This window comes from Macaca mulatta, chromosome 14 (genome assembly GCF_049350105.2).
Source record: "Macaca mulatta isolate MMU2019108-1 chromosome 14, T2T-MMU8v2.0, whole genome shotgun sequence".
Classification (NCBI taxonomy): Eukaryota; Metazoa; Chordata; class Mammalia; order Primates; family Cercopithecidae; genus Macaca; species Macaca mulatta.
The window spans coordinates 124853202-124880135 of record NC_133419.1 but is presented as its reverse complement, the minus strand read 5'-3'; the positions used below and the strand labels follow the sequence as shown (position 1 = coordinate 124880135).

Here is a 26934-nt window from a genome sequence, read left to right as displayed (position 1 = left end):
GGCTGCTTCCATCATGTGGAATCAAGATTTAAAGTCTCACTTGAATATGTCTGTCTCAAAGTCCAGGTACAGAGGGAGGCTCACTTTTCCCTCTTCAATCTATGCAGGGCTATCTTTCTCAGTGTTGGCTTTTGTTTGAGAGTCTATGTCTCCCTTGGGACACAGACACTGCCAATGCCTTTGACTTTGCATAAGAAATCCTACTACCTAGCAGGGTTCATCATTGTTCTCACAGTAAATGAGGGAGTTAGAGTTTGAAGCAGCTTGGACTGGCCTTAAAACCTATACTTTTGCACTGAATGATATTGCTGTATCATCTTAATTTATCTGAGAACAAGAGAACTAATTATTGCCTGGATCCCACCATATTATAACCACAACCTACTAATCAGTTATAATTTTTAATCTGTTACAAGTTTGGTTATATTTCAGCCTGGCATACTGATAATAGCATACTTTTCTCAGATATAGTAGGCAGGAGTTTGTAGCTCTGCTCTCTTACTAACCAGATGTATTGGAGCTAATTATTTTACCATATTAAACTCAGTTTAGGTCCTTGTAAAATAGGAATAATGCCAGTCTCATATGGCTGTTACATGAATCTATGTAATTTATGGAAAGCACTTTTCTTAGTGTCAGACACTTCTTTTCAGTTGATTTCCTTCCTTTCTAGAGGAAATATGAAGTTTTATATTTGAAATTGAAATTTAGTAAAATTTATTTTTGAAGTACTATATAATAGGTAAGAACATAAAAGGGAGCCACTTCTTGAGTTACATACCAGTGACAGGTAAGTTCTCTTTTCCCATTTAACAGACAGAGTAACTCATGCTTAGAGACTTTCAGTAACTTGCTACTTATAGCTAACATTCCAGAAAAGTTGTGGAAATATTATCACATGTTTTTTCTTTTTCCTCCCTTCTCATAGAAACAGTTTTGCAATTTTTCTGCCCTTCCCAAGCCTGGCAGAAGTCTTAAAATTTACTCTTTAGGGAGTTTGAATCAGAGGGCCCCTGGACTCTGGATACAAGGTACAGTTGAGGGTAAGAGGACTGAGCTCAAAAGACAGGGATTATGTGAAACTCTCGGAGTTAATCACAGAACTCTCTTAATATGGCTGGCATCATTATTAAGGCCACTTTATCTCTACTCCATAAATTAGGAGACTGTGGTATCCTTTCTGGGGAGACTTACCAGCCTATAAGGAAAGACCTAGAGATGCTGAAATTGGTGTTCCTCCAAAAAATAGCCCATATGAACCACGATGAGTGACATCCTCCAGTTTCCATGCATGACCCAAGCCCACTGAGTGGCTATCAATGTCTATAGTCATTTCTCAGAAGGAGAAATTAGAGAAAACTAATGATATTCTTAGTTTTGAGAAAACATTTAGGGATCATTGAGCATTTGAAGAAAGATTACAAGATGAATAAAAGAAACTCAAATGAAGCAGAGAATGTTATGTTCTGTTGCTGTCTATCTAATGGCATGAGAATCTTGAGACTGCTGATCTAATGTGGGAGACCAGAACTTACCTTGTCTTGACCAGTCTCATCATGTTTGTGGTCACTGGGAAGTTCCTACCTGGGATGACCATGAAGGCAGCCTGCCCGTTGCTGAAGTTACTGGGAAAGAACTCTTGATAGGAAGCTCTGGAACAGGAACACTCTTTTCCATCAGTGCTCTGCAGGAATGGAGAATGACAGCTGCAACACAACCAATAAGGAATTTTCTGGAGACCACGCTTCACTTCTTTAGAAACTTTTGCATCTGGCAGGCACTGTCTGCCACTTCCTGTGCCCAGGTTTTCTGGCGGGGCCCTGCTGAGCCATGGAAGGAATGGAACAGCACTCTGCCATCCGCCCCAGGCCAGTCAAATGCACTGACTCTGGATTCTGCTCTGGGAGTTCTTCTCCTTCCACACAGCTACTGAACCAGACAGGCCAGCCGTGGGTGGCATCAGCTAACCTGCATTTTGGCATCAGGCTCTTATAATTTTGATGTTGATATCTAACCTGGGATAGGTGACATCTTTTAGAGGATTTATGGCCTGGATTTTGAGCCTAGATGCAGGCTGGAGGTGGTCTTGAAGGAAAGGAGAAGGAGCAGGAAGAAAGCCTTTGGGATTGGTTTCCCATTGCCATTTCCCACAAGGAGAAACTACAGGAGCTGAAGCATTCCTCATTTTGTGGTGAAAAAACAGATAACATGAGATTGGGGCTCCCTCCATGGATAATTTAGTATGCAAATCACATCACAAGAAAAAAGAGGGCCAGGTCTCCCAGCTCGCTGTTGTTCCACATTCTCTCTCTTTTTTAAGAGTTTGTTCTTTTTCAGAGCAGTTTTAAGTCACAGCTAAATTGAGAGGGAAGTACAGAGAGTTCCCACATACCCCCTACCCCAACACATGCACAGCCTCCCCCACTATCATCATTCCCCAGCAGAGTGGTACATTTGTCACGAAATTGATGAAGCTGCACTGACACCACATTACCACCCAGCATCTGTAACTTACAACAGGGCTCACTGCCTATAGTACGTTCTGTGGGTTTGGACAAACGTATGATGACATGTATCCACCATTAGTGTATCATACAGAGTAGTTTCACTGCTCTGAGAATCATCTGTGCTCTGCCACTTTCTCTGTAGTAAGATTTTGTAGTGGATGTAGTTGAGAACTCCAAATTATACATGTAATAATGGTTTGGATGGGTTTATAAGGAGATGGAAAGTAAAGTAAAGCAGAAACAGAAGCAACATTTATCCAGCACATACTGTGTGCCAGGCAGTGTTGGGCACCAGTCATGTGTAATTAGCGCTTTGGAGGTGGGGAACAGAAAGCCACTCGAGAGAATAATGCCTCGCTTAAGAACTTTTGAAGCTCTGAGCCCTGAAAGGATTATTGTGGCCCAAATTCCAAGATCCATATGATTTAAAATGTTATTTTTCAAGATAATAAGAAAGAAACTTGAAGATAAAATAGCTTATTTCTAGGTCTTTCATTGAATATTATGGAGACGTAAATAATTCATGTTAACTTTCTCACTGTTTGGTCCCTTCTTTTTTGGTCTCCAAAATACATGCTTCAGACACAGATTTTTTGAACCGTGGGTGATAATTCAAAAGTGGACCACTAGGGACATCAGGGCATCAGCAACAAGGGGAAGCCTGCTCCTATGAACACGACTGTCAGATCCAGGGGCCACTCCTGGCTCAGCCCCTGGAGGTGGCGCCTGTGTGGTGAGGCAGCAGGGCACCTGAGAGTGTGTGCTCTGCAATTGCATGTGTAAGGAACGTGATATTGCTGAGTGTGCAGGGTGCAGAGCCAGTGGGTTGCAAGCCCAGGATAGGCAGAATGAGGATGTAACAGCTTCAGGCAGCTGGCTCTGGGGAGAGGATGTTTGCAATTCCAGTCTCGGGAAGATCAGTGTTAAGAGCACAAGACAATTCTCCAAATACAGCAGTCCTCCCTTATCAGCAGGGGATACCTTCCCAGACTTCATGCCTGAAACTATGAATAGTTTTTTTCTATACATACATATCTATAATAAAGTTTAATTTGTAAATAAGGCACAGCAAGAGACTAACAATAACAACAACTAATAAAATAGAACAATTATAACAATATGCTTTAATAAAAGCCATGTGAATGTCTCTCTCTCTCAAATTATCTTACTGTGCTGGACTCACCTATTTTCTGACCATGGTTGACCGTGGGCAACTGAAAGCAAAGCCATGGGGATAAGAAGGGACTACAGTATCTTTCCAGGCTGTGGGCCAGAACACTGATAATGATAGGGACGTTTGCTCTTCAGTAGGTCGCTGGATGAGGATGCAGACGCTGGCTTCACCAGGGACTGGTGCCAGGATGCTCTCCCTGTGCTGGCCCTGAATAAGTGGAGCCCTGTGGTTTTATGTTGCCCTCTCATTACTGAGGTGTGGGAGGTGGTGGGGAAGGGGAGTGCTTTGGGGCCAGGCCACACATTTAATTGGAATGGGTGCGGAATTTGGTTTGAGTTTTTAAAAAATGCATTGAAGGCCTTCATTTTGTTTTTTGGGGGTGAAATTGGAGACACAAGACTCAGCTAGGATTGCTTCTCTTCATGGAACTCTTTGTCCCAGGGATGTTTAGCTCTGGGCCCTGATTAATTCCTCCAAACTGCCTTGCATTTAGCACAAACTTTATTTCTGTGACCCCAATCTTTTTCCAAAGTGTTTCAATATCATTGTTAGAATTTTCTTTTATACCCATAAGTCTTCTGGAAAAGTTAGGAGAAGCTTGGCCTGGTAGAATATTGAAAAGATGATGAACTTTGAAATTTAAAGGCAAAAGATCTCTACTTGAGTTAAAGAAGTTACATATGCCCCAGCTTCCTTTATGTAAAATAGAAAAATAATACACTCTTTCAGGATTGTGAAGATTGATTAAGACATGGCATGAATTGATTTTAAAATATACAGTACAATACAAGGGTGAACTCTTGCTTTAAATGTGGACCACACCAGTGTCGACCTGTAGGTTTTGGACTTAGTGGGTCAGGGTGATAGGGTAGGCAGCAGTATGTAGAAATACATCCTCGAGGGCAGGAAGACAATTATTTATGCAAGACACAAGATTTTGCAGTGAAGTGTATTCCCGCCCTGATTATACGGAAGAAGCTATCTCTAAAGGGAGGAAGTTGTGGGCAGACAGTGGAAGAAAAAGATCTGAAGTTATTTTTAAGGAGCTATTGAAATTTGAAGTACATGTTTATGGCAAAACCAACAAGCTCAGAGGAAACGGATTACCAATTGGCTAAGAATTTGGTAACTAGAGTAAGACGATTTGGATTGCTTCCTGGGGCTATCACTTCTGTAAATGCCAGAAAATTACCAATCTCTGTAAATTTTAGTTTCCTTGTTTGTAAAATTAGTTAATAACAGAATCTATTTCATTAAGAATTAAATGAGATAAAGCATATAAACAGTAACATCTGGCTTGAATTAAGCATCCAATACATGTTAACCATTCATATTATTACTATGAATTTTAAAAAGCTCAGCTCTTAAATATTTATTCATTATTAGAACATGTCAAAATTACATTTCATTTATTAATGAGGCAGCCACCAGGAAGACAAAGAAGCTAGTTCTAAGAGCATTTAAGATATGGGGGCATACCTACAAGATTTTATATATGCGTCTACAAAATCAAACACATACTTGCACGTAGTTAGAAAAATCATGCTGAAATAAGATTACTTGTTAGATATGTGAATGGTTAACGTCCTACAGAGCAGTACAACCATACTCCTTTTAGAGTTAACTCTTCTATTGAGCTATACAAATTATAATGACTTACCAATTTATGCAAAACTGTTACCTTATAAAGTTGTAAAATGTCTTGCCTTTTATCTGTTGAAATATCACAGGATCACAGGACATTTGACTAAAGAGTTTCAGGTTAAAGTCAAACAGACATTTTAGTAAGTGATCTAGCTTGATATTCAAGAATCAATGATCTTATTTACTTTTTTCCATATGGGGATACAATTTTATTTAACATCACTCAAGGAAGTTTTTGAAGAGACTGAGTAGAAATGAGATACTAAAGATACTGAGATACAGAAATACTAGAAGATACTGAGTGGAAATGAGATAACTGACGATAGGAGACAGGGAAATACGGAAGGGAAAGAAGGAAGAGGAAGGACTCATTATGGTGAAGGACTGGGGTGGGTGGGGTCAGTATATCTAAGCAACATTTGGTCAGAACCAGGGAAGAGAGAGGACTGAGAAAAAGTAATTTGCTTCTGGACTCCCAGGAGTATGCTTTCTGAATATAGGAAGGGAAGAATTCTTCGGCACTTCTTGTGAAAGTCTCCTTCTACCACAATTTACAGGAAGCAGTGGGAGATGAGGGCTGTATCACAGCAGTACACACACATGGGTTCTAAGATGAGAACGATTCTCACCTGGAGATACAGGTGGGACAATGTTGGAGGGCACTCTTAGGAACAGCTGGAATGCATCTGAGAAGACTGCTAGAAGTATGACCACTAGAAAATTGGAAGGAAAGCCATTTATGGTTTTGTAAATCTCCAGAGAGCTTCTTTCCTATATTGACATCATACTGGGTTGATTGGCAACTCAAGATAAATAATTACATCTGCAACAAAACTTACTCCTTAGTGTTTTCTGCACGACAGCTTTTACCTCCTTGTTTCTCAGGCTGTACATTAGGGGATTCAGCATGGAGATTACCGTGGTATAGAACACAGAGGCCACATTCTCCTGGGCCAGGGAACTGGTTGTGGAGGGTTTTAAGTACATGAATGCAGTCTATCCATGGAACATCCCCATAGCTGCAGGCGGAAGCTGCAGGCGCTAAAGACTTTGGACCTGCCCTCAGTGGTGCTGATGTGGAGGATGCTGGAGAGAATGAAGGTGTAAGAAAAAAGAACTGTTAAGATCATGATTCTGAGGTTGAATCTAGCAAAAAAGAAGACTGCCATCTCAACATCGTAGGTACTAGATCAGGAGAGCTTCATGAGAGGGAGGATGTCACAGAAGTTGTGACTGGTGAGGAGTTCACAATAGGGCAGTTTTAATATGAGGCCAGTCTCTATTGTGGAGACAATGAGTCCCATGGTGTAGACCACAGCCACCAGCAGGGAGCAGGTAGCATGAGAAATGATGATGTTGCAAAGCAAAGGGCAGCAGATGGCAACATAGTAGTCACAGGCCTTCACCGTCAGCATGTAACAGCAATGACAAAAACCAGGAAAAAGTAGAACTATGACATGTACCCTGCATGAAAGATGATGTTTTTCTTTGACACAAAGTTCACCAGCATCTTAGGGTTAGTAATGGAGGAGTAGCAGAGATCCAAGAATGACAGATTGCTGAGGAAGTAGTACATGGGAGTGTGAAGCTGAGAGTTCAGACAAATTAGAATGATCATGCCCAGGTTCCCCACCATGGTGACCATAATGGATATCGAGGAAGAGAAGGAAGTGAAAGAGCTGGAGGTCTGGCTGCTTTGTTAATCCCCTGAGAATGAACTCTGTCACTGTAGAATGACTTTTGATAGTCATTCTCCTCTGGGTGGGATGTTTGTAGGAATGGAAAAGAAGAGCCCTGTGAAAGGTCATACGTGCATTTGCCTGATGAAGCCAGGCAGGAACATCTGCCCTTGCTTGAGCAGTCCTGGACTCATTCCCCTTCCTTCCTTCCTTCCTTCCTTCCTTCCTTCCTTCCTTCCTTCCTTCCTTCCTTCCTTCCTCTTCCTCTTCCTCTCCTTCTCCTTTCTTTCTTTCTTTCTCTTTCTTTCTTTCTTTCTTTCTTTCTTTCTTTCTTTCTTTCTTTCTTTCTTTGTTTCTTTCTTTCTCTTTCTTTCTTTCTCTTTCTTTCTTTCTTTCTTCTTTCTATCTCTCCTTCTTCTTCTTCTTCTTCTTCTTCTTCTTCTGCTTCTGCTTCTGCTTCTGCCTCTGCCTCTGCCTCTGCCTCTGCCTCTGCCTCTCCCTCTCCCTCTCCCTCTCCCTCTCCCTCTCCCTCTCCCTCTCCTTCTTCTTCTCTGACAGATGGACTTTCATTCTGTCACCAGACTGGAGTACAGTGGCGTGATCTCGGCTCACTGCAACCTCCACCTTCTGGGTTCAAGTGATTCTCCTGCCTCAGGCTCCGGAGTAGCTGGGATTACAGGTGCGCGCCTCCGTGCCTAGCTAATTTTTGTATTTTTAGTAGAGACGGGGTTTCACCATGTTGGCCAGGATGGTCTCGATCTCTTGACCTCGTAATCTGCCCACCTTGGCCTCCCAAAGTGCTGGGATTGCAGGCGTGAGTCACTGGGCCCGACCCTTCGTTCTCCTTTCAGTTTACCCAACCAGAGTCTTCTTGATTTCAGAAACTAAGAATGTGAGAGGAGAAAGGGCCAAGACCTGAAGCTTTTACCACCTACAACAGTGACTCTCAACCTTAGTTGCCCATTGGTACCACCTGAGGAACTTTAAACATTACTGCTGGCAAGGTGCATCTCAAAATTTCTGATTTAATAGGTTTGTAGTATGGCCTGAGAATCAGGATTTAAAAAGAGCTTCAGGTGATTCTACTGTGTAGTCATGTTGAGAACTTTTGGGCAAATAGTGTAAGAGGTGAAAATCAACCTATTTCATTAGTTGAGTCTGCTGATGTAACTTACTTCAGAAATTAATTCTCTCTTTTCATCTGGGCAATCCTCAAATGCCTGCCAGGGTACAAAAAATATGGCTCAACAATCCCAAATTCAGGTACTGGTAGTGTGGCATGGTTGATAGAGACTGGTATTTATGTTTAAATGACTAGCCCTTGAATCTCAGTTTTAACTTTTATGGAGTAACATGTCAATTTCCTTAATTGTAAAATAAAGAGAAATCATAAATTTAAAGTTGTTTTAAGGATTGTTTAAGATAATAAATATGGAAATTTTTTCAATTTTTAGTATACTTTTTAAACGTGGATTGTCATTCAGACATTGGGTTTTATTTTTGCCTTTTAACTGGATTTGTAGTTTGTAGTCCAATATAGTAGAGGACCCAGAAAATGTGGGGGGAAGTCAGATAACAACTATAGTTCGGGGCATAAATTGGGGTAAAAGCATTGTTTATTGATACTTGAGCCTCACTTTAGGAAAGATATGAGGATATCAGCATCACTGGAACTTGGCTGAAAGTAGTCAGATATTAAGGAAATCATTGAAAAACGTGCTTGTTTTAGACCCCTCTGTAGTATTTGTGCTGTGGGCAGGATGTCTTTAAAAAGACTTTTCAAAAAGGCTGTAATATTTTTATCATCTTCTACTCCATTTGAGAGAGAAGGATTCCTGCCCTATGGTTATCAAGAGGGCTGAACACAACAACACTCAGCAATGGACAGAAGTTTATTAGTCATTGATACTCACAGCCCAGGGGAAGAAAACATTGTGCCACGCAGGGCTACACAGGCGCTGTACTAAGAAACAGGGTGAAGAACCAGGGGCTGTGGGAAAAGGCTTTGTGGTGTCAAGAGGGTGGGGAGGCGCTGGCTTTTATGAGAAGATAGAATTGGTCTATTTGAATAATTCTGCAGGCTAGCAGGGAACTGAAACTCTAGGACAGGCAGGAATAAGCAGGGGTGTCTTCCTGATCTCCACGACAAAGAGCGACAAAGAGGGTTGTTTGGCTAGTACATTTTATCGGTGGGACCAGAGTCGGGAGGGGACTTGTGGTGAGGCCATTTGAGGCTGTCTTAATTTCCCCCAAATGTCAACGCATCACATCATGTTGGGCCTAAATTTTAGGCCTTATACCACATACCACATGCACATATTCGCAAAAAGTCACATATGTATTCCCATTTATGCAAAGTTATGCATATATATGTGGGTATATATATTAAGAATTAAATTTTAAAAATCAAAAAGAAAGAGATGTAGCTCTTTGATTATTGATGCCAAATAACCAGTTTTGCTTTACATATGGTAACAAACTAATGAATGACAGGTTTTTAAAAAATCATAGCTGGTAAGTCAAGTTTTGGGTTAATAATAAATATCTTTAATTCTGGTTGGATAGGGAGGTCATATCAAGAACAAAAAGATTGTGTTACATTTGGTTGTTAATTTTGTATCTTGAAGAGTTGGCATAACTAAGCTGGGGATACAGTTTATTTTGCATGCAACATAGGAAATGAGAAAAATGTTCTCTTCTTTTTTTGGTGGCTACAGCAGCCCAGATAACGTTAATGTCAGATGAAGACTAGGACTCGCGGACTTAGAAACAGAATATGGAGCTTTTGCAGATTGAGTGTGAGTGGGGAACACGCTTGCTCACTGGCTCCCCCATCTTTGTGTGCTCTTTGATGTTGGGGTCTCCAGGCTTCTGTCTGTCCATGGTCTTCTCATTCTACTTGATTTTTCTGAATAATCTCAACCGCTTTCATTGCTTTTTATTCCCTCTATTTTTATACTGTTGATTTCTATTTCTAAATGTATACTTTTTTACAGTTTTCAACTTCAGTGTCAATTTATGCATAACACACGGAAACATGCAACCAACAGACATTATAGGTAGATGGCAAAGCTACCTGGAAATAACTGGACCAAAACAAAAAAAGCAAGTTTAAGTTCGGTCTTTAGATATAATTGTTACCACTGTCTTTGTGACTTCTGACAACTTTATCTTTATTTCACCTTTGCTATTGAATGACTAGAAAACATACAAAAATACAAACTGAAACTTTCTTCTAAAAAATTACTGGAATGAAGTGAACTGAGTGCTCTTGTTGAGTAGAAAACAAGAAGCTAAGGGTGATAGATTACTGGACAAATGGGCAATTGGATAGGGTTACCAATTATATCATTTTTATTTTTTAGATATTACGATTTTAAAATATGACTGGCAAGGAAGGGTGTGAGTGGAAAAGACATCGTCTATAAAACTGGAGGATTATATGTGATATAGTGATTCCAAATGGATAAAAGTTAGTAAGCTGGCTGTCCTGAGGTGTTTGCATATTTTGAAATCTGATTTCAAATTTCATTTTTGAATTAATCTCTTATTGCATCTTGAAAGCAAAAACAAACAGAAAAAAATCAGAAAAATTAAGAAAAGTGTTATTGAACTAAAAATAGTATAACCAAAATAAAAATTAAGCTCAAATAGAAGGGTTGGAAGATAAAGTTGAGAAGATCTTTGATAAAGAAAAACAAAGAGAATAAAGAAATAGAAAGGTAGAAAAGTGAGTTCATTATTTGAATAATAGCACTTTATGAAAAAAATGTTTACTGAATTTAGCCTTAACAAAAATAAGTTTGAAGATATGCTCTAGGGGAATATGTTTGAGTGAAATACATTCTTGAATTTGAAAAATTAATAATAACATTGAGTGCTTAGCACATGATAAGTAATAATCTTATTCCTTTCTCTGCCCCACATTCTTCTCCAGTTCATTAAAACCAGTTTACTTACTGGTATTATGATTACATTAAAGAGAAAATAGGCATATATATTAGAAACACATGCCGAATTATTTTTATTTGAAATAATCTTGTATCTAGGACTTGCCTTGAAATGCTTTAGCCAAAAAATATGTATTAATAGAAATATATGACACAAGATTGTTAAAATGAGGATAATCGTTGACATTTGGTGATGAATATATGAAGGTTTGTTATACTATGACTTTTGTATATGTTTGGAAAGTGTCCTAATAAGAAATAAGAAGGCAGCTAATGGTAAATAATCAAAAGAAATAACTTTGATAAATCGATCATCGGGCAAATTGAATTGGCATCTGAAAAAGTATCTTCTTGGAATCTGTTGACTGATTGGATTATAGAGGGTGAGAAAATGGCAGAATGCAGGATGACATTCAGATTTTAGGCTAAAAAAGTTATGCCTTTATTAGGTAGACAAACAGGAGAAGAACATTTTAGGGAGATAAATTTATTTTGCCTGGCTGAGTTTTAGTTTTCCTGTGAGATCTTCAAGTGGAGATGTTAATCTATTAAAGATATAGGACCCAAGTCAGACCTAGACATGTACATTTGGCAGCTGTCAATTGTCTAGCATGAGCTAATCTCATGCAGTACGGATTGACTGTATGTTTATCTCCAGAGCTTCCTGGGGCATGATATTGAACATTGGCCAATGCTATGAAGAAGTATATTTATTAAAGATAAATGATGTTCTATAACCATGAGTCCATGAACTGTTTTGGAGCAGGAAGTACCAGCTTACCAAAATTGTCTAGAAATAATCATTGGAATATATTAATAAAATAATAAAAATAATTTCACCTGGTTTCAGCAGAGCCTAGGAGGTTTCAATGATTCAGGTTGGTCACATAGGTGGACCGTCTACAAGATCATCTCATAAAAGTAGCAGACTTTGGTCTTCTTGGTACCAAGAGGCTTCCTACATATGTTGGTGGTGGTTCAAGATCTGGTGGCAGTGTGCATCTTGTGCAACACAGTGATGAGATGGCACATGAGCCTGCTCCAGAGATCTCTGGATCCCTTTAAATACATACGCTTCTCCAGCTATTGCTGTAATGTACACTTCACCCCTAACAAAGCTGTTTTCTAACCATAAATGATTTGAGTCTTTTGTAAGTTTTTTCAGCAATTCAGTACTTAAGGTAATTAACTTAAAATTAACATATCAATAGGTGATATTTGAACCATAGGAATGAATGGAATTACTCCAGGAAATTATGAGATGAGGAGATAAGAAAGATGAGGTTGGAAATTTGAAGAAGTTCAATATTTCATAATGGACAGAGATGAAGCCATTAAGTGTGATGAGTACAACATCATAAATCAGGTAAGTCAGGTTTTGATACTTCTGTTTACAGAAGAGGAAATCTCAGATTAAAAAACATTTTGACTTTTCCAAGGCTGCACAACTAGATCTTTAGACACATAAGCCTGGCTTCTTCTAGTATATCACATTGCCTCTTGATTACAAGAAGTCTTTAGAAAAAGGTTCCCTAGAGAAAGCTTTGAAAAAAGCATGTCAATATTTTAAAGAGGTTTTGTGGCTTTCCTGACCTGTAGAGATGTCAGAAAATAGCAGTCAGCCTCCACCATGCTGTAATTAGGATTTCTGAAACATCTCCATCCAACAAGGAAACTCTGTTGCTTTCTATAAGATTTGTGAATCTTTATGTTTAAGGCTTACTGTTTTTAAAATCAATTGACATTCCCACAAATGCCTAGAATAACCCCAACTCCATCAAATAGTCTTTAAATAAGACCGTATCTCCTTACATTTTCCTTCTCTAGCACAATTTTGGAACATGATGTGCCTTTAATACACCTTGAAATCATATATTTTACATTGCAAGTCCTAGTATAATTTGCTTTTTATAGCACATATATTCCTGAGATGAATGTCACTTAAAAATGGATTCCTATTTTAAGAGCTCCAAACTGTGGGCTATGATGAAACTGAGCTCTGGGCAGCTCCTAACTTCAGAAGCCTTTGCAACTCTTCCTGTCACTGAGTAACTTTCCTTTCTTAGTCCTCAAAATATCAGAAAGCTCCTTTGAATCTGTAAGTATCTTGACCTTGAAAGTCACACCCAATGGGCACACACCACCTAGCATCACTGTCAATTCAGAGTCATCATTTGCATATTCAAAATGTCAATTATACTTATGGTAAAACTAGTTATGTATAATCTACATTATTTACGAATTTTTTGAAAATGGGTTTAGCCACATAGCTATTTATAAAAAAATCTCTAAAAAGCTCCTTCAGTATTTGAAAAACATAAATATATCCCTTAATTTATCATTTTTAAAATCTAGGCTTTTATTGAACCATATATATATTTCTTTCTATTGAAACTAGTAAATATTAATGAACAATATATGCATTTATCATTGTGTTCAGTGTTGGGAGTGTAAGTTGAGTAGTATTTGAACATATGGTATTTTTCTTTTTTAATTTACATTTTTAAAATTGACATAATAGTTTACATATTCACGGGGTACATAGTGATGTTTTAATGCATATATGAGCTGAGGGTAATTAGCATATCCATCATCTCAAACATTTATCATTTCTTTGTGTTGGGAACATTTACTATCCTCTTTTGAGCTATTTGAAATTATAATTATTGTTAACTATAGTCATTTTACAGTGGTATAGAATACTAGAACTTATTCTTTCTAGCTAGCTGTAATTTTGTATCATTTAACAAATCCTTGCCTATCACCCCCTTCCTCCTACCCTTCCCAGCCTCCAGTATCCTCTGTTCTACTTTTCATTTCTTTGAGATCAACTATTTTCAGCTTCCACATATGAGTGAGAACATGTGGTGTTTAACTTTCTGTGCCTGGTTTACTTCACTTAGCATAATGTCATCCAGTTCCATCCATGTTGCTGTGAATGACATGATTTCATTCTTTTTTATGGCTGAATGGTATTCCGTTGGGTATATATATCACATTTTCTTTATCAATTCATCTGTTGTTGGACACCTAGGTTGATTCCATATCTTGGCTATTGTGAATAGTGCTGCAATAAACATGAAGGTGCAGATGTCTCTTCCATATAATTATTTCCTTTCCTTGGATAGATTCCCAGTAGCAGAATTGCTAGATCATCTGGTAATTCTATTTGTAGTTTTTTCAGGAACTTCCATACTGTTCTCCTTAGTGGTTTTCTAGTTTGCATTCCCACCAACAGTATGGAAGAGTTCTCTTTTCTCTGCATCCTTGCCAGCACTTGTTAGTTTTTGTCTTTTTGTCAATAGCCATCCGCTGGGGTGAGATATCTCATTGTGGTTTGGATTTGCATTTTCCTGATAATTTGTGATGTTGAACATTTTCTTCTTGTATCTGTTGGCCATTTGTATGCCTTCTTATGAAAGATGTCCATGCACATCATTTGCTCGTTTTTTAATTGGATTGCTTGTTTTCTTACTATTGAGATGTTTCAGTTCCTTGTGTATTCTGGACATAAATTGTCTGTCATATAAGTAGTTTGCAAATATTTTCTTCCACTCTGTAGGTTACTTTTTCACTCTGTGGATTGTTTCCTTCACTGTGCAGAAGCTTTGTAACTTGATATAATCTCATTTGTCTATTTGTGTTTTTGTTACCTGTGCATCTGAGGCCCTATTCGTAAAATTGTTTCCTTTATCAATGTCCTGAAGCATTTCCCCCATGGGTTCTTATAGTAGTTTAATTGTTTGGATCTTACATTTAGGTCTTTGATCCATTTTGAGTTGATTTCTATTTGTATAGAGTGAGAGGTGAGGGTCTAGTTTCATTCTTCTGCATAAGAATACTTGGTTTTCCTAGTAGCATTTACTGAACAGACTGCCCTTTCTCCAACGAGTGCTCTTGGTGTCTTTGTCAAAAAATCAGTTAGCTGTTGATATGTGGATTACTTTCTGAACTCTGTATTCTCCTCCAGTGGTCAATGTGTCTATTTTTATGCCACTCCCATGCTGTTTTAGTTACCACAACTTTGTAGCATATTCTGATGTCTGGCAGGATCATACTTCCAGCTTTGTTCTTTTTGCTCTGGCTTGTTTTGGCTATTCAGGGTCTTTTGTGATTTCAAAAAAAATTTAGATATTTTTTCTGTTTTTGTGAGGAATGTCATTGGTATTTTGATAGGGATTGTATTGAATCTGTAGATTGCTTTGGACAATATTGTCATTTTAATAAAATTAATTATTCTAATCTATGATCATGGGATGTCTTTCTTTTTGTTTGTATCCTCTTGAATTTCTTTCATCAAGATTTTGTAGTTTTCCTTGTAGAGATTTTTCATTTAGTTGATTAAATTTATCTTTGGGTATTTTAATTTTTTGTCACTATTGCAAATGGGATTGCTTTCTTGATTTCTTTTTCAGGTACTTCATTGTTTGTGTATAAAAACACCGCTGAGTTTTATTTATTAATTTTGCACCTGTAACATTACCGAATTTGTTTATAAGTTTGAAGAGTTTTTTTTAATAAAGTCTTTAGGTTTTTCTATATATATAACATATGTCATCTACAAAAAAGGACAATTTGACTTCTTCCTTTGCAATGTGGATGTCCTTTATTTCTTTTTCTTGCATTATTGCTCTGGCTAGGACTTCCAGTACAATGTTGAATGAGAGTGGTGAGAGTTGGGCATCATTGTCTTGGTCTAGTTATTGAGAAAAAACCTTTCGAATTTTCCCTATTCAGTAAGATGTTAACTGTGGGTTTGGGATATATGGCCTCTATTATATTGAGATACTTTCCTTCTACATCCAATTTATTAAGAGTTTTTATCATGTAGGAATGTTGAATTTTATCAACAGCTTTTTTCTACATCTATTGAGATGATTATGTGGTTTTTGTCCTTCATTCTATTGATGCAATGTATGAAGTGTATTGATTTATGTATATTAAACCATTCTTGCACTCCTGTGAAAACTTGTCAAGGTCTGTTTAGGTTTTCTGTTTCTTCTTAGTTCAATCTTTGTAGGTTATATGTGTCCAGGAATTTTTGCATTTCCTCTAGGTCTTCGAATTTATTGGTGTGTACTCTGCACCATAGTCTCTAATGAGCCTTTATATTTCTGTGGTATTTGTTGTGACATCTCCTCTTTAATTTCTAATTTTATTTATTTTGGTGTTGCCTCTTTTTTATTAGTATAGCTAATAGTTTGTCAATTTTGTTTTTTTTTTTTTAAAAAACAGCTGTTTGTTGATTTTTAAATATTTTAGTCTCAATTGTGTTGATAGATGAGGACTTATTCCTGTCATTTTATTGTTTTCCATTGTTTAATATATTGTTTGTTCTTTACTTCCTCTCTCATATATTTTTGCAGTTGAGTGGTTTTCTGTAGTGATAAGGTTTGATTCCTTCCTTTGTGTAACAGTTCTATAGTTTTGCCTGTTTTTATGATGGTAGTTATCATTTTTCACTTACAGATGTAAGATCCCCTAAAGCATTTCTTGTAAGGCTGGTCTAGTGGTGATGGATTCCCTTAGTTTTTGTTTGTCTGTGAAATATTTTATTTCTCCTTCATTTCTGAAGGATAGCTTTGCTGGGTATAACATTCTTGGGTGCCAGTTTTATTTCTTTCACTACTTTGTATATATTACCCCATTCTCTGCTGGCTCACAAAGTTTCTGCTGAGAAATTCACTGTTAGCCCTATGGAGATTTTCTTATATGTAACTTGATACTTTTATCTTGCTGCTTTTAAAATTCTTTCTTTGTCTTTGACTTTTGACAATTTGACTGTAATGTACTTGAGAGGGGATCTGTTTGGGTTAAATGTATCTGGGGTTCTTTGAGATTTCTGGACCTGGATGTCCATCTATCTGCCAAGACTGGGGAGGTTTTCTTATATTATTTTATCAAATATGATTTCCTTATCTTTTTCCCTTTCTTCTCCTTCTGGAATACCCATAACATGGACTTTTTTTGGTTAATGATGTTACATAAATCCTTTGATTCTTTTTTTTTTTTAATTTGTCTGTCTGTGTTTTTTCAAAATACTTGTCTTCCAGTTCAGAGATTCTTTTTTTCTGCTTGGTCTAGTCTGTGGTTGAAGGTCTTAATTGTGTTTTTTATTTTATTTACAAAATTTTCAGCTCTAGGTTTTCTGTTTGGTTATTTTATAATATCTGTCTTGCTGTTGAATTTCTAATTTAAATCATGAATCATTTTTGCAGATTTGTTGAATTGTCTAGATGTATTCTCTTATATCTCAGTGAGTTTCCTTAGGAGAATTATTTTAAATTCTTTTTCTGGCAGTTTATACATTAAGATTAGGGTCTATTACTAAAGAATTCTTATCTTCTTTTGGAGGTGACGTGTTTTCTTGCTTTTTTATTGTTGATACGTCCCTATGTTGATTTCTACACACCTGGTGGAAAAGTCACCTTTTCCAATTTTATGTAGTAGGTTTCTTAGGAAAAGTCTTATTTGTATAAATGAGTCTTAGGATGATGGTTCAGTGGAATGCGTTGGCCTTGGTTCTAGGTAAACCCAATAGTGTAGTCTCTGTATAATTTCTTATAAATGAGTCTTGGGGTGTTAGTTCAGTGGAATGTGTTGGCCTTGGATGTAGGTAAGCCCAATAGTGTGGTCTCTGTGTAGTTTCTTCAGCTGCAATCCACACTAGTGGCATTTGTGAGTTTCTTGATAGCCTAGGCTGTGAGAGTTTATGGCAGCGGTGGTACAGCTTCGCCAGGGGTGGGTTTGCTGGGCTTTTTCTCAGGTTGGGGACATGTGCATGCACTTGGTGGGCCAACTAACTTGGGGTCTACCTTGCTGCAGTTGAGGCCATGGCACTGTTACTCTTGATGGGTGCATTCAAATGTGGTTGCTTGGCCAGCTTGGTGACATGTCTGCCAGAGGCAGCCCACAGGGGTGTTTCTCGGCCCCAGACCATCATGTGGCTTCTCAGCTGTGGTGTGTGAGTGTTTGCTGGGGGTGGCCCACAGGGCTCTTCCTCCAGCTCAGGACATGGGTGTACAGCTGCTCATTCAGCCTGGGGGTGTATCTAGCAGGGGCAGCTATGAGACTGTTTCTCAGACCTGTGATATGGGCACAAGTCTGCTTGGCTGGCCTATGGTTGGTTTCCAGGGCTGTTTCTCAGGTCCAGCACATGAGTACACAGCTGTTTTGCTGGCCTGGGATTGTGTATTTTCCCTGTAATTAGAAGTCCCTCCTGTTTCTGGGCCAATCTGATCTGGACTGGGGAGATATGGATGCAGAGTCTGCCTTCTTGGATTTTCCATCATCACAGATGCGTCTCCACTCCCTTCCTGCACTCTGGTGTTCTCACATTGACACTCCAGTCTAGTCTTAGCCGTTGATTCATTGTCTTGGTCTTTTCTTGTGGGAGAGATGACAGTCAGGTGTCTCTAATCAGCCATCTTGCTCTGACTAGATTTTTAAGCCATATACGATTTTTTTTTCCTAGAGACAAGGTCTTGCTCTGTCACCCTGGTTGGAGTGCAGTGGTGTAATCATAGCTCACTGTAGGTTTCAACTCCTGGGCTCAGGAGATCCTCCTGCCTTAGCCTTCCAAGTAGTTGACTCTACGGATGAGTGCCACCACACCTGGCTATTTATTTATTTATTTACTTTTAAGAGACAAAATCTCTCTATTTTTCCAGGCTGGTCTCACACTCCTCGCCTCAAGCAATCATCCTGTCTTAGCCTCTTGAGTTGTTGAAATTACAGGCATAAGCCACCAGCTCTGAACATATGATCTTGACTTTAGTAGCTTATAAGGTAGTTATGGCTGGGGTAAATAACTCCCAAAGCAGGATGAATTAGACTATGTGGATAAGAAAGATGTGTAGTAATAACACTTCAGTAAGTCTATAACGCTTTGTTAATTCGAAGCTACTTGTTGAACACTGTGATAGTTGATCCTCACATAATCTTGTATGCTAGGTGCTAACATATCTGATTTCAGATGGAGTTACTGAGGTCCAAATAGTGTAAGCTTGCTTGGCTAGTCGGAGATGTAATGAGATCCCAGGTTATTTTGCTACAAAGCCTGCTCAGGGTACCATATTTGCCTTCTCTGACAAATTTATTAACAGTTTTCTCCTTCCCTTTTACTGATCATGGATAATTATGTGGTTCCAGCCTTTACCCTTGACTGGTAGTTTCTGCGATCACTTTTATTTACATGACTTCTCAATATGGGTCTTGATATCTTTTTCTCAGCTCTGATCTCACACTGATGACTTGTTACTGACCATTTGCTCTTATATGTCCTTTCAGCACATGAAAGTCAGGTCTAAATTCTATCTCTTTATTTCTCTCTTTACTTCCTTATTTCTGGGTCCTGGGGTTGACACTTTAGTAACCTTTGACACTTGGCCTTCCCTCTCGATTCTTTCTTTATAACCATTAATCTAGCAAATCTATTAATCCTCTATCACTACAAATACTCGAGGCCTAAAGAGACAAGGTTGTCACAACTAACAGATAAACAGGTTTGATTTCTTTAATTCAAGGAAATGTTCTTGTGCAGAGTAGGATAATAAAAGTGCCCATGTAATACAACTTGTGAAAACGAATGGCATTAATAGGTGTAAAGCATTTAGCATAGTTCCCAGCACATGGTCAGCACTTACAAAGTATAACATATTAGTACTAGTATTAGTATTCTTAGTACTAATGATACTAAAATATCATTGGGTGATATTTTTTAAAATGTCAGCTTTGTACTTTGTGCAGATTACTCATATTCTACAAATGGCATAATGTATATAAAACTTCCTGCACAGTGGTTGGTACATATGTGTTTACATATGGTAATTATTCACCGACATAGACCTCCAAGGTCCCATCTAACTCTAGAATTCTATATTAAATACACGTATAATTTATGCATAGGTTTGTGTATCAATGAGTTGAAAATAATAAAAGTAAAGTGAGATGAAGTATAATGCAGAAACATTACTGCTGAGATTGCTTTCTCAGGAGCGAATGAAGGCCATTTCAAATGAAAACCTTTCAGTTGCCATCTTTTTTCTCTGATCGGGCTTTGTAACTTCTTATAACTTCTTACGAAACTTGGACTTGGTCTTCTTGGTGTGTTGTGATGGTTGCTGCAGTGGGGTCCAACCTTGTGCCACCAGAAGTCTGAAGGTTAATGAATGTGTGTGAGAAACATTGTATTGACTCATATTCATGTGAAATCACATATGAAATCACACAAATTAGAATGTAATTTTAAAAAGATAGGAAAACGTAGAAATAAATAAAACAAAGAAGCACTATACAGAAATTCAAGTTTTGGAAGGAGGGCAGTTCTGTAACAAAAGGAACAGAGTTAAGAATAGTTCTTCCTACACTGCTTCCTGCTTGGGCTTCATCTGCTCCTCAGGGAACAAGACTTTAGTAAAGCCCCAGTTGAGAGGATTTTGAAGCGTAGTTTCCATGGCAACAGGCTTTAAAATGACATACATCCAGAAGAACTTTTCTTGGTTGTTCTATCATCCAAACAAGAATCCTCTAAGGCTCCCGGAGGAAAGTCAACTTTTAATGAAGTCGGAGTCTTTGCTTTCTGTGCCCTAAGGAGCACCTTTCCTGTGGGACTCATTTCATGCTTGTAGTAATGACTTATTTTCTTAAACTGTGAGTTAACTACAGTGGGAATGAGAGCAAGGATTGAGGTTTCTCATAATCACTGAGGGAGCGGCAAATTTCTAGGTATAAGAGTCACACTTGAGGCCTCTTGTTTCTGAGCAGTGACTAAAATATATTCCACATGTGGCAGAGGAGCAAGCTCTGAGGTATGTTCAGATGTCACCCAGCACTTATACACAAAACACACACGTGCACACACATAGACACACACTACACACATAGGACTGAGAGAAGGGTGGTAATCAACTTGATGCATGGAGGTCAGACAGCTGCCAATGGGGCTCTAATTGTGAAGCCACCACTTCAGCTGCCTTATCCTGACCAAAATGTACCTCTCGTTAACTGAGTGCTGTTTGAAATTTCATAACTAGAGATGTTTTTTGTTTTTTTGTTTTTTTGTTTTTTTTGCTAAAGACTTTGTCTTCATTTTAAAAACTGCCTGGAGGAAGGTAAAGAATGTGGATTGTCCCCAGCAAGTTTTAGTAGATTGTGTGCGGATACATTTGTGAGGTTCTTCCTGAAAACTTAGTTTTGACATAGAATTGAAGGAAAGTAAGCACTAAGATTGTGAATGTTGGGGAAGAGGAATTTTTGCTGAGACTAGGAGACTAGAGATGGATATAGGAAGAGAAAACGGGAGACTGTAAAGAAACACTTACCTGATTTTGGAATTTGGCTTTTGTGGTGTGGTGGAATGTGGATATTTGAAAAACAGGCATTGGTGATAGGACAGCGAGTAGGGACAGGGTAATATACTCAAGGGCCTGATATTGTCTGTGGATTGGGTTATGTTGGAGAGACAGGCCTTAAAGTCTGAAGAGTGTATTTTTCCAAAGCTCCTCTCACTCTTGTTAGCGCTCTTCCTCTGCCCTATGGCAGACCCTCTCTTGACTCTTTCAGGCTCATCTAGCTTTAAGCAAGATTTTTCTTTCCCTCACGCCATTCCTAGAATAGATACATTTCATATTTGTTTATGTCTGTTTTCTATAGTATTTATCAGGGCTCTTTCATTTGTCAACCACTCTGCTTGGCTCTTCCACTTTCAAGATTTAATTTAACCCTCACAACAACACTGTGAATTATCACCATCATCCCCATTTTACAGATGAGGAGATTGAGAATTAGAGACTAATGAGCATTTTGCGAGCTGTATGATTTAAAGATAAAAAAGTGAATAAAACTACAATGTTGCTAGCATCGCTATAGTTCATGGAGGGATTGGAGTACATTGTGAGTAGAGCTGCAAGAGATCTAAGAACAAAGTACCACAGGATTTGTTGTGGCTAATCCCTGTTAAGGTGTGAGGCGATAATTATTTGAGATTACTCCTTCTGGCATTTAGGCATTTTGATAGGTCGTGCTCAAGACATAAAAATTCTCTGTAACATGGTGCTGAATAATTTCAGGTCCTTGATGAATTTAGTGATTCATATTTAGTTTCTTGTCCTGGAATCAAAGAGCCTTGGGTGAGGATGCTTCCTCCCAGGTGGAGTAAGGAACATTTTGTTGAAACCTGCTCCAAATACTGTTTTAGGAGTACCTTAGCTGGGATTTCCACAAAAAGCTGTGCTGGGGACAAGGCCATGCTTGCAGATAGCTTATTTTTAGAGGTCATCCCAGGGAAGAGAGGGAGAAAAACAGGGAAGTATGGAAAACCAATAAAATGTTCTGTTATATGTTACCTTAATGGGGAATTTAGGATTAGTTCCTCTGAGGTCTTTTGATGTACTAAGAGGAAAGAACCACTGGAGATACAGAAAAGGGAGACATTTACCCACTGGCTCCCAGGGGTGTTCATTCCTTCACGCTTACAGGTTAGCATGTGCACCAGAATGGCTGAATGGATTCTCAAACATTCCACTTTGTGGTGGCAGAGATATCGCAGGGCTGAAAGGAGGGGATACGTAGTGCAGTCAAGAAACATTGTTATTGGGCTATAGCTGGATGCAGCTCACTGCCACAGCAACAGCAGAAGCCCAAAAGACAGGCTGAGTAATACAAAATGAGGCATAAAACATGTGCAACACAGAGAGCTTGGTGATAGGACCTGAACTCAGGCCTGGTGAAAATATTCAGGATAGTAAGCAGAGAACAACACAGCCAGAAGGCAGGGCCAGCCTTATGTGATTCAGAATGCTAAAAAGCTTAGAAAGGCCTTTTGCTCCATTTACCTGTTACTTGTTTTGGAAATTCATCCTTTATCTTATTGCTGGTGCTTTGAGCTGAGGCATTGTGTCTGAATTACGCATTAAACATAGCACTTGGGGGGCACATGGCATCAAGTCATCAACACCCAATAGCCCAATAGGCTAATTGGTCTCCCTCCCCATAACTCTGACCATGTCACTCTCATATTCAATATATTCCATGGATTCACATTGCATACATAATTTCTGTCATGACATTCAAGTCTCTCCACAGTAGGAACCTGGGATGCTATTCCAGGGTTGATACACAATTATATCCCTTCCTGTACTCTACATTCCAGCCAAACTAAAGGCCAGGTGAATTTCTTCCAGACAATGTAACTGGAAAGATTGGAGACCCAAGTTTTATTCTGGACTCCACCACCAACCAACTCTGACTGGTGGACTTCAACTTTCCTGCCTAGAAAACACAGGGTAAAGGATTATGCCAGAGAACCCCAAACCTGTCTAAATATCCAGATCAACAGGGCCAGATCAACAGGGTGAGAAATACAAGTTTTAAAACCCCATGCCTCGGGATACTAATTTATGATGTCTGGCCTGGGGCAGCAGGATCCATACTTTTAATAAGCATAGAGTTATCTAATTCAATTGCACAGCCAGGTTTATGAACCACAGGATCAGATGATTTTTAAATACTGATTCAAATGTATGGGGCTCCAAGAATGATAATTAGCTGTCACTGAGCTCGGGCAAGGCTCTGAGAGGCTGGGACACAGAAGGGATGACTTTCATAATGAGAGAGGGGAGTTATGAAAAGAGCAAAGCAAGCAAAACAAGAAAGCAAATATCCCGTGGGATGAAGGAGAATCAAACTACAAGGCCTTCAGGCTCACGATGAGGGGATGGGAGCCTGAGGAAAGCTGAAAATAAGACTGGAAAGAGCAACGATAGAGGACAGGGGCCATCTAGGGGAATCCCAACAAGTTAGCAATTTTGGAAAAAAACTCTTCTTAACCAATGGAGATTGATTTTTACTGTAAAGCTCAAATTTCAAGAAAACACAGGTTGGTTTGTTTTCTGGACTGGGTTGTGCAGCTCAGCAGTGAACTGAAATATAAGTGATGGGTTGAATGTCTTCTACCAGAGTGGCCTAGCATTTTGTTTTTGCCTTTTCTGGATGTTATTGCATGCTTTTGCTTAGTTATGTGTGTTCCAGCATCTTTTTCAAGACATGGTCAGAGCCTTGAAGGCAAGAACTGGGCTTTACATACTTCATTATCTTCTACAGGGAGGTATTAAACTCAGTTATTAAGAACACCAAATCTGGAGTAAGATGGACCTAGTTATAATATGGCCTTGTAATTTAACATTTAGGGAGTTACTTCATCTCTAAAATGAGGGTGATAAAACCCAGCTCATAGAATTTGGGGTAGAATTAAAATGAAGCATTATATGAAAAATGGTATTGGATCCTGGCATGCTAAGGTCAGTGCATAATGCTAGGATGAAAAAAGCATTGGGTATACATTAAGTGCGCAATAAATGGTAAATTATTGTTTTTGCACAACGCTTTGTGTATTTCTGAGTAAATGTTAATTGAGCAAATATTTGCATGTTTCTAAAAGCCCGTTCAAATATTATCAAGGGTATGAGCACAACTTTGTTATATTTCGGGCTGTGATCCCAGGTGAACTTCTGCTGTTCTACTTCTAATCAGTTCCCCAGATCTCCAAACTCAAAATAAAACTGCTCAGTCTCCTGTCATCGGCTGTCACTGATAATGGTAAGGATGCTATCACCTTTCTGCAAGCTAGAGAAAGGCCTCAGGGCACAGTCTCATCGGATGCCATGTTCTGTAGCTCAGAAAGAGTTCTGAGGCAGCCGAGGCTCCAGTGCTGCCATCGGGATAGGGCGTAGAGGGCTGGTGCTTAGTCTTTCATCTGTGATATCTCCGCAGCCAATCTGTCTGAACAAGTGAAGATAAGAGCTGGACCAAAAGGTACATCACTGAAGCTCTGGGCTGAAGAGGGTGAGTGGCTGAATCTGGATGAGCAGTCCGAACTTTTCCTGAGTCCCCAGTGTCAGGTACTAAAGTCCTGGGGAAGACCGCCCCACCCTTCTGCTCTGTCCAGGATGACCCTAACCCTAAGTCTCCAGGCACAGGTGGACTGGGTCCGGCCTCTGCGAGGACTCTTCCTGGAGATTGGTCCCAGTGTCTGTAAACTTAAGTAGAAACTGGAGTTGAAAGGATGCAACAAAGGGATCAAAGTAAAGACGGGAGGCCTTCCCGGCAGCACCTGCCCTGGCCATGGAGGCGGGTGTACTCCAGAGGGAGCCGCAGCAAAGCCCCCTCTGCTGAAGTTCAAAATCTCTCTGTGTGCCTCCTATTCTCAAGAAAGAAAGAAGGGTGACTGGGAGGGCAGCAGTGGTCTCTCTCTCTCTCTAAACAACTTTTTCCCTTGTCCCCACAGAATGCCTTAAATGAAAATGGCTGCCAAGAATTCCTCCTTCCTGACAGAGTTTATCCTCGCAGGCTTAACCGACCGACCGGGAGTCCAGATCCCCCTCTTCTTCCTGTTTCTAGGCTTCTATGTGGTCACTGTGGTGGGGAACCTGGGCTTGATAACCCTGATAGGGCTCATCTCTCACCTGCACACCCCTATGTACTTCTTCCTCTATAACTTGTCCTTCATAGATTTCTGCTATTCCAGTGTTATCACTCCCAAAATGCTGATGAGTTTTGTCTCGAAGAAGAACAGCATCTCCTACGCTGGGTGTATGACTCAGCTCTTCTTCTTTCTTTTCTTTGTTGTCTCTGAGTCCTTCATCCTGTCAGCGATGGCGTATGACCGCTACGTGGCCATCTGTAACCCACTGTCATACACAGTCACCATGTCTCCCCAGGTGTGTTTGCTCCTTTTGCTGGGTGTCTATGGGATGGGGTTTGCTGGGGCCATGGCCCACACAGCGTGTATGATGGGTGTGACCTTCTGTGCCAATAACCTTGTCAACCACTACATGTGTGACATCCTTCCCCTTCTCGAGCGTGCTTGCACCAGCACCTATGTGAATGAGCTGGTAGTGTTTGTTGTTGTGGGCATCGATATTGGTGTGCCCACAGTCACCATCTTCATTTCCTATGCTCTCATTCTCTCCAGCATCCTCCACATTCGTTCCACGGAGGGCAGGTCCAAAGCCTTCAGCACCTGCAGCTCCCACATAATTGCAGTTTCTCTGTTCTTTGGGTCAGGAGCATTCATGTATCTCAAACCCTCTTCTATTTTACCTATGAACCAGGGCAAGGTGTCTTCCCTGTTCTATACCACTCTGGTGCCCATGCTCAACCCATTAATTTATAGCCTGAGGAATAAGGACGTCAAAGTTGCTTTAAAGAAAATCTTGAACAAAAATGCGTTCTCCTGAGAAAAGGGCAATGCTCAAGAAAGAAACACTGTTTCTCCCATAAGTGATTTGGATTCCATTGGTTACATGGAAGAAATATAATTTTTCCTCAAACAGGTTCATCATCCCCATTTTAAGGGTTCTTTAATTTACAAATATTCTTAAGAGCATTGAATACTCGCACAGTAAGTCTTGAAGATCATTTCACTCAGTTGCCCGCTATTTCTGAGGATAGACTCAGGCTTAGGTAACTTCCCCGAGGTCGCTCAGCTGCTCAGTAGTGGAACTGTGACTAAAATCCAGGCTCTTTATTTCCAGTACAGGCTGCTTTTCATTATGGCTCACTTTCTTCCTCCCTCAGCCTCTGGAAGATTTCATTTCAAATGTGAGCTGGCCTAGGATGTTAAAATCTGATTCTGTCCTCAGAAATTACATGCAACTTTTCAAAGGGTAATTTTAAATGTCACACTTTTGCAAGTAGGTAGGGAGTATACAGAATTTTTTGTTGAGATGGCCTTGGCCAACTGACCAGGGAAATTCTTGAAGCATTTTGCAGAAGGTGCAAGGGAAGTGTGTTAGGACCCAGAGAGCAGCATGCATGATACCTCTTAAGACAGTGGGGTGGACCTTCAGGGACTTGGACTTGAAGGGTTTTAGTGATGCTGGGTGGAAGAACTTATAGAAAATATCAAGGTTATGAAGAACAGAATTTGGGAATTATTTCACATACAATCACATACAAGCATTTCCCTGTTTTCAAAAGTC

The 26934-nt window shown here is 39.4% G+C and overlaps 1 protein-coding gene and 1 pseudogene across 1 annotated transcript; one reads left to right on the top strand and one right to left on the bottom strand.

Annotated features, from left to right (window-relative positions):
- Positions 1–4081: 4081 nt before the first annotated feature.
- LOC106993541 (olfactory receptor 8A1-like) lies at positions 4082–7085 on the bottom strand (annotated as a pseudogene).
- Positions 7086–25248: 18163 nt separating this feature from the next.
- Positions 25249–26190, top strand: OR8B8 (olfactory receptor 8B8). Its single transcript, NM_001193494.2, is given in 1 exon segment — positions 25249–26190. A coding segment is annotated over 1 exon segment (942 nt).
- Positions 26191–26934: the final 744 nt, after the last annotated feature.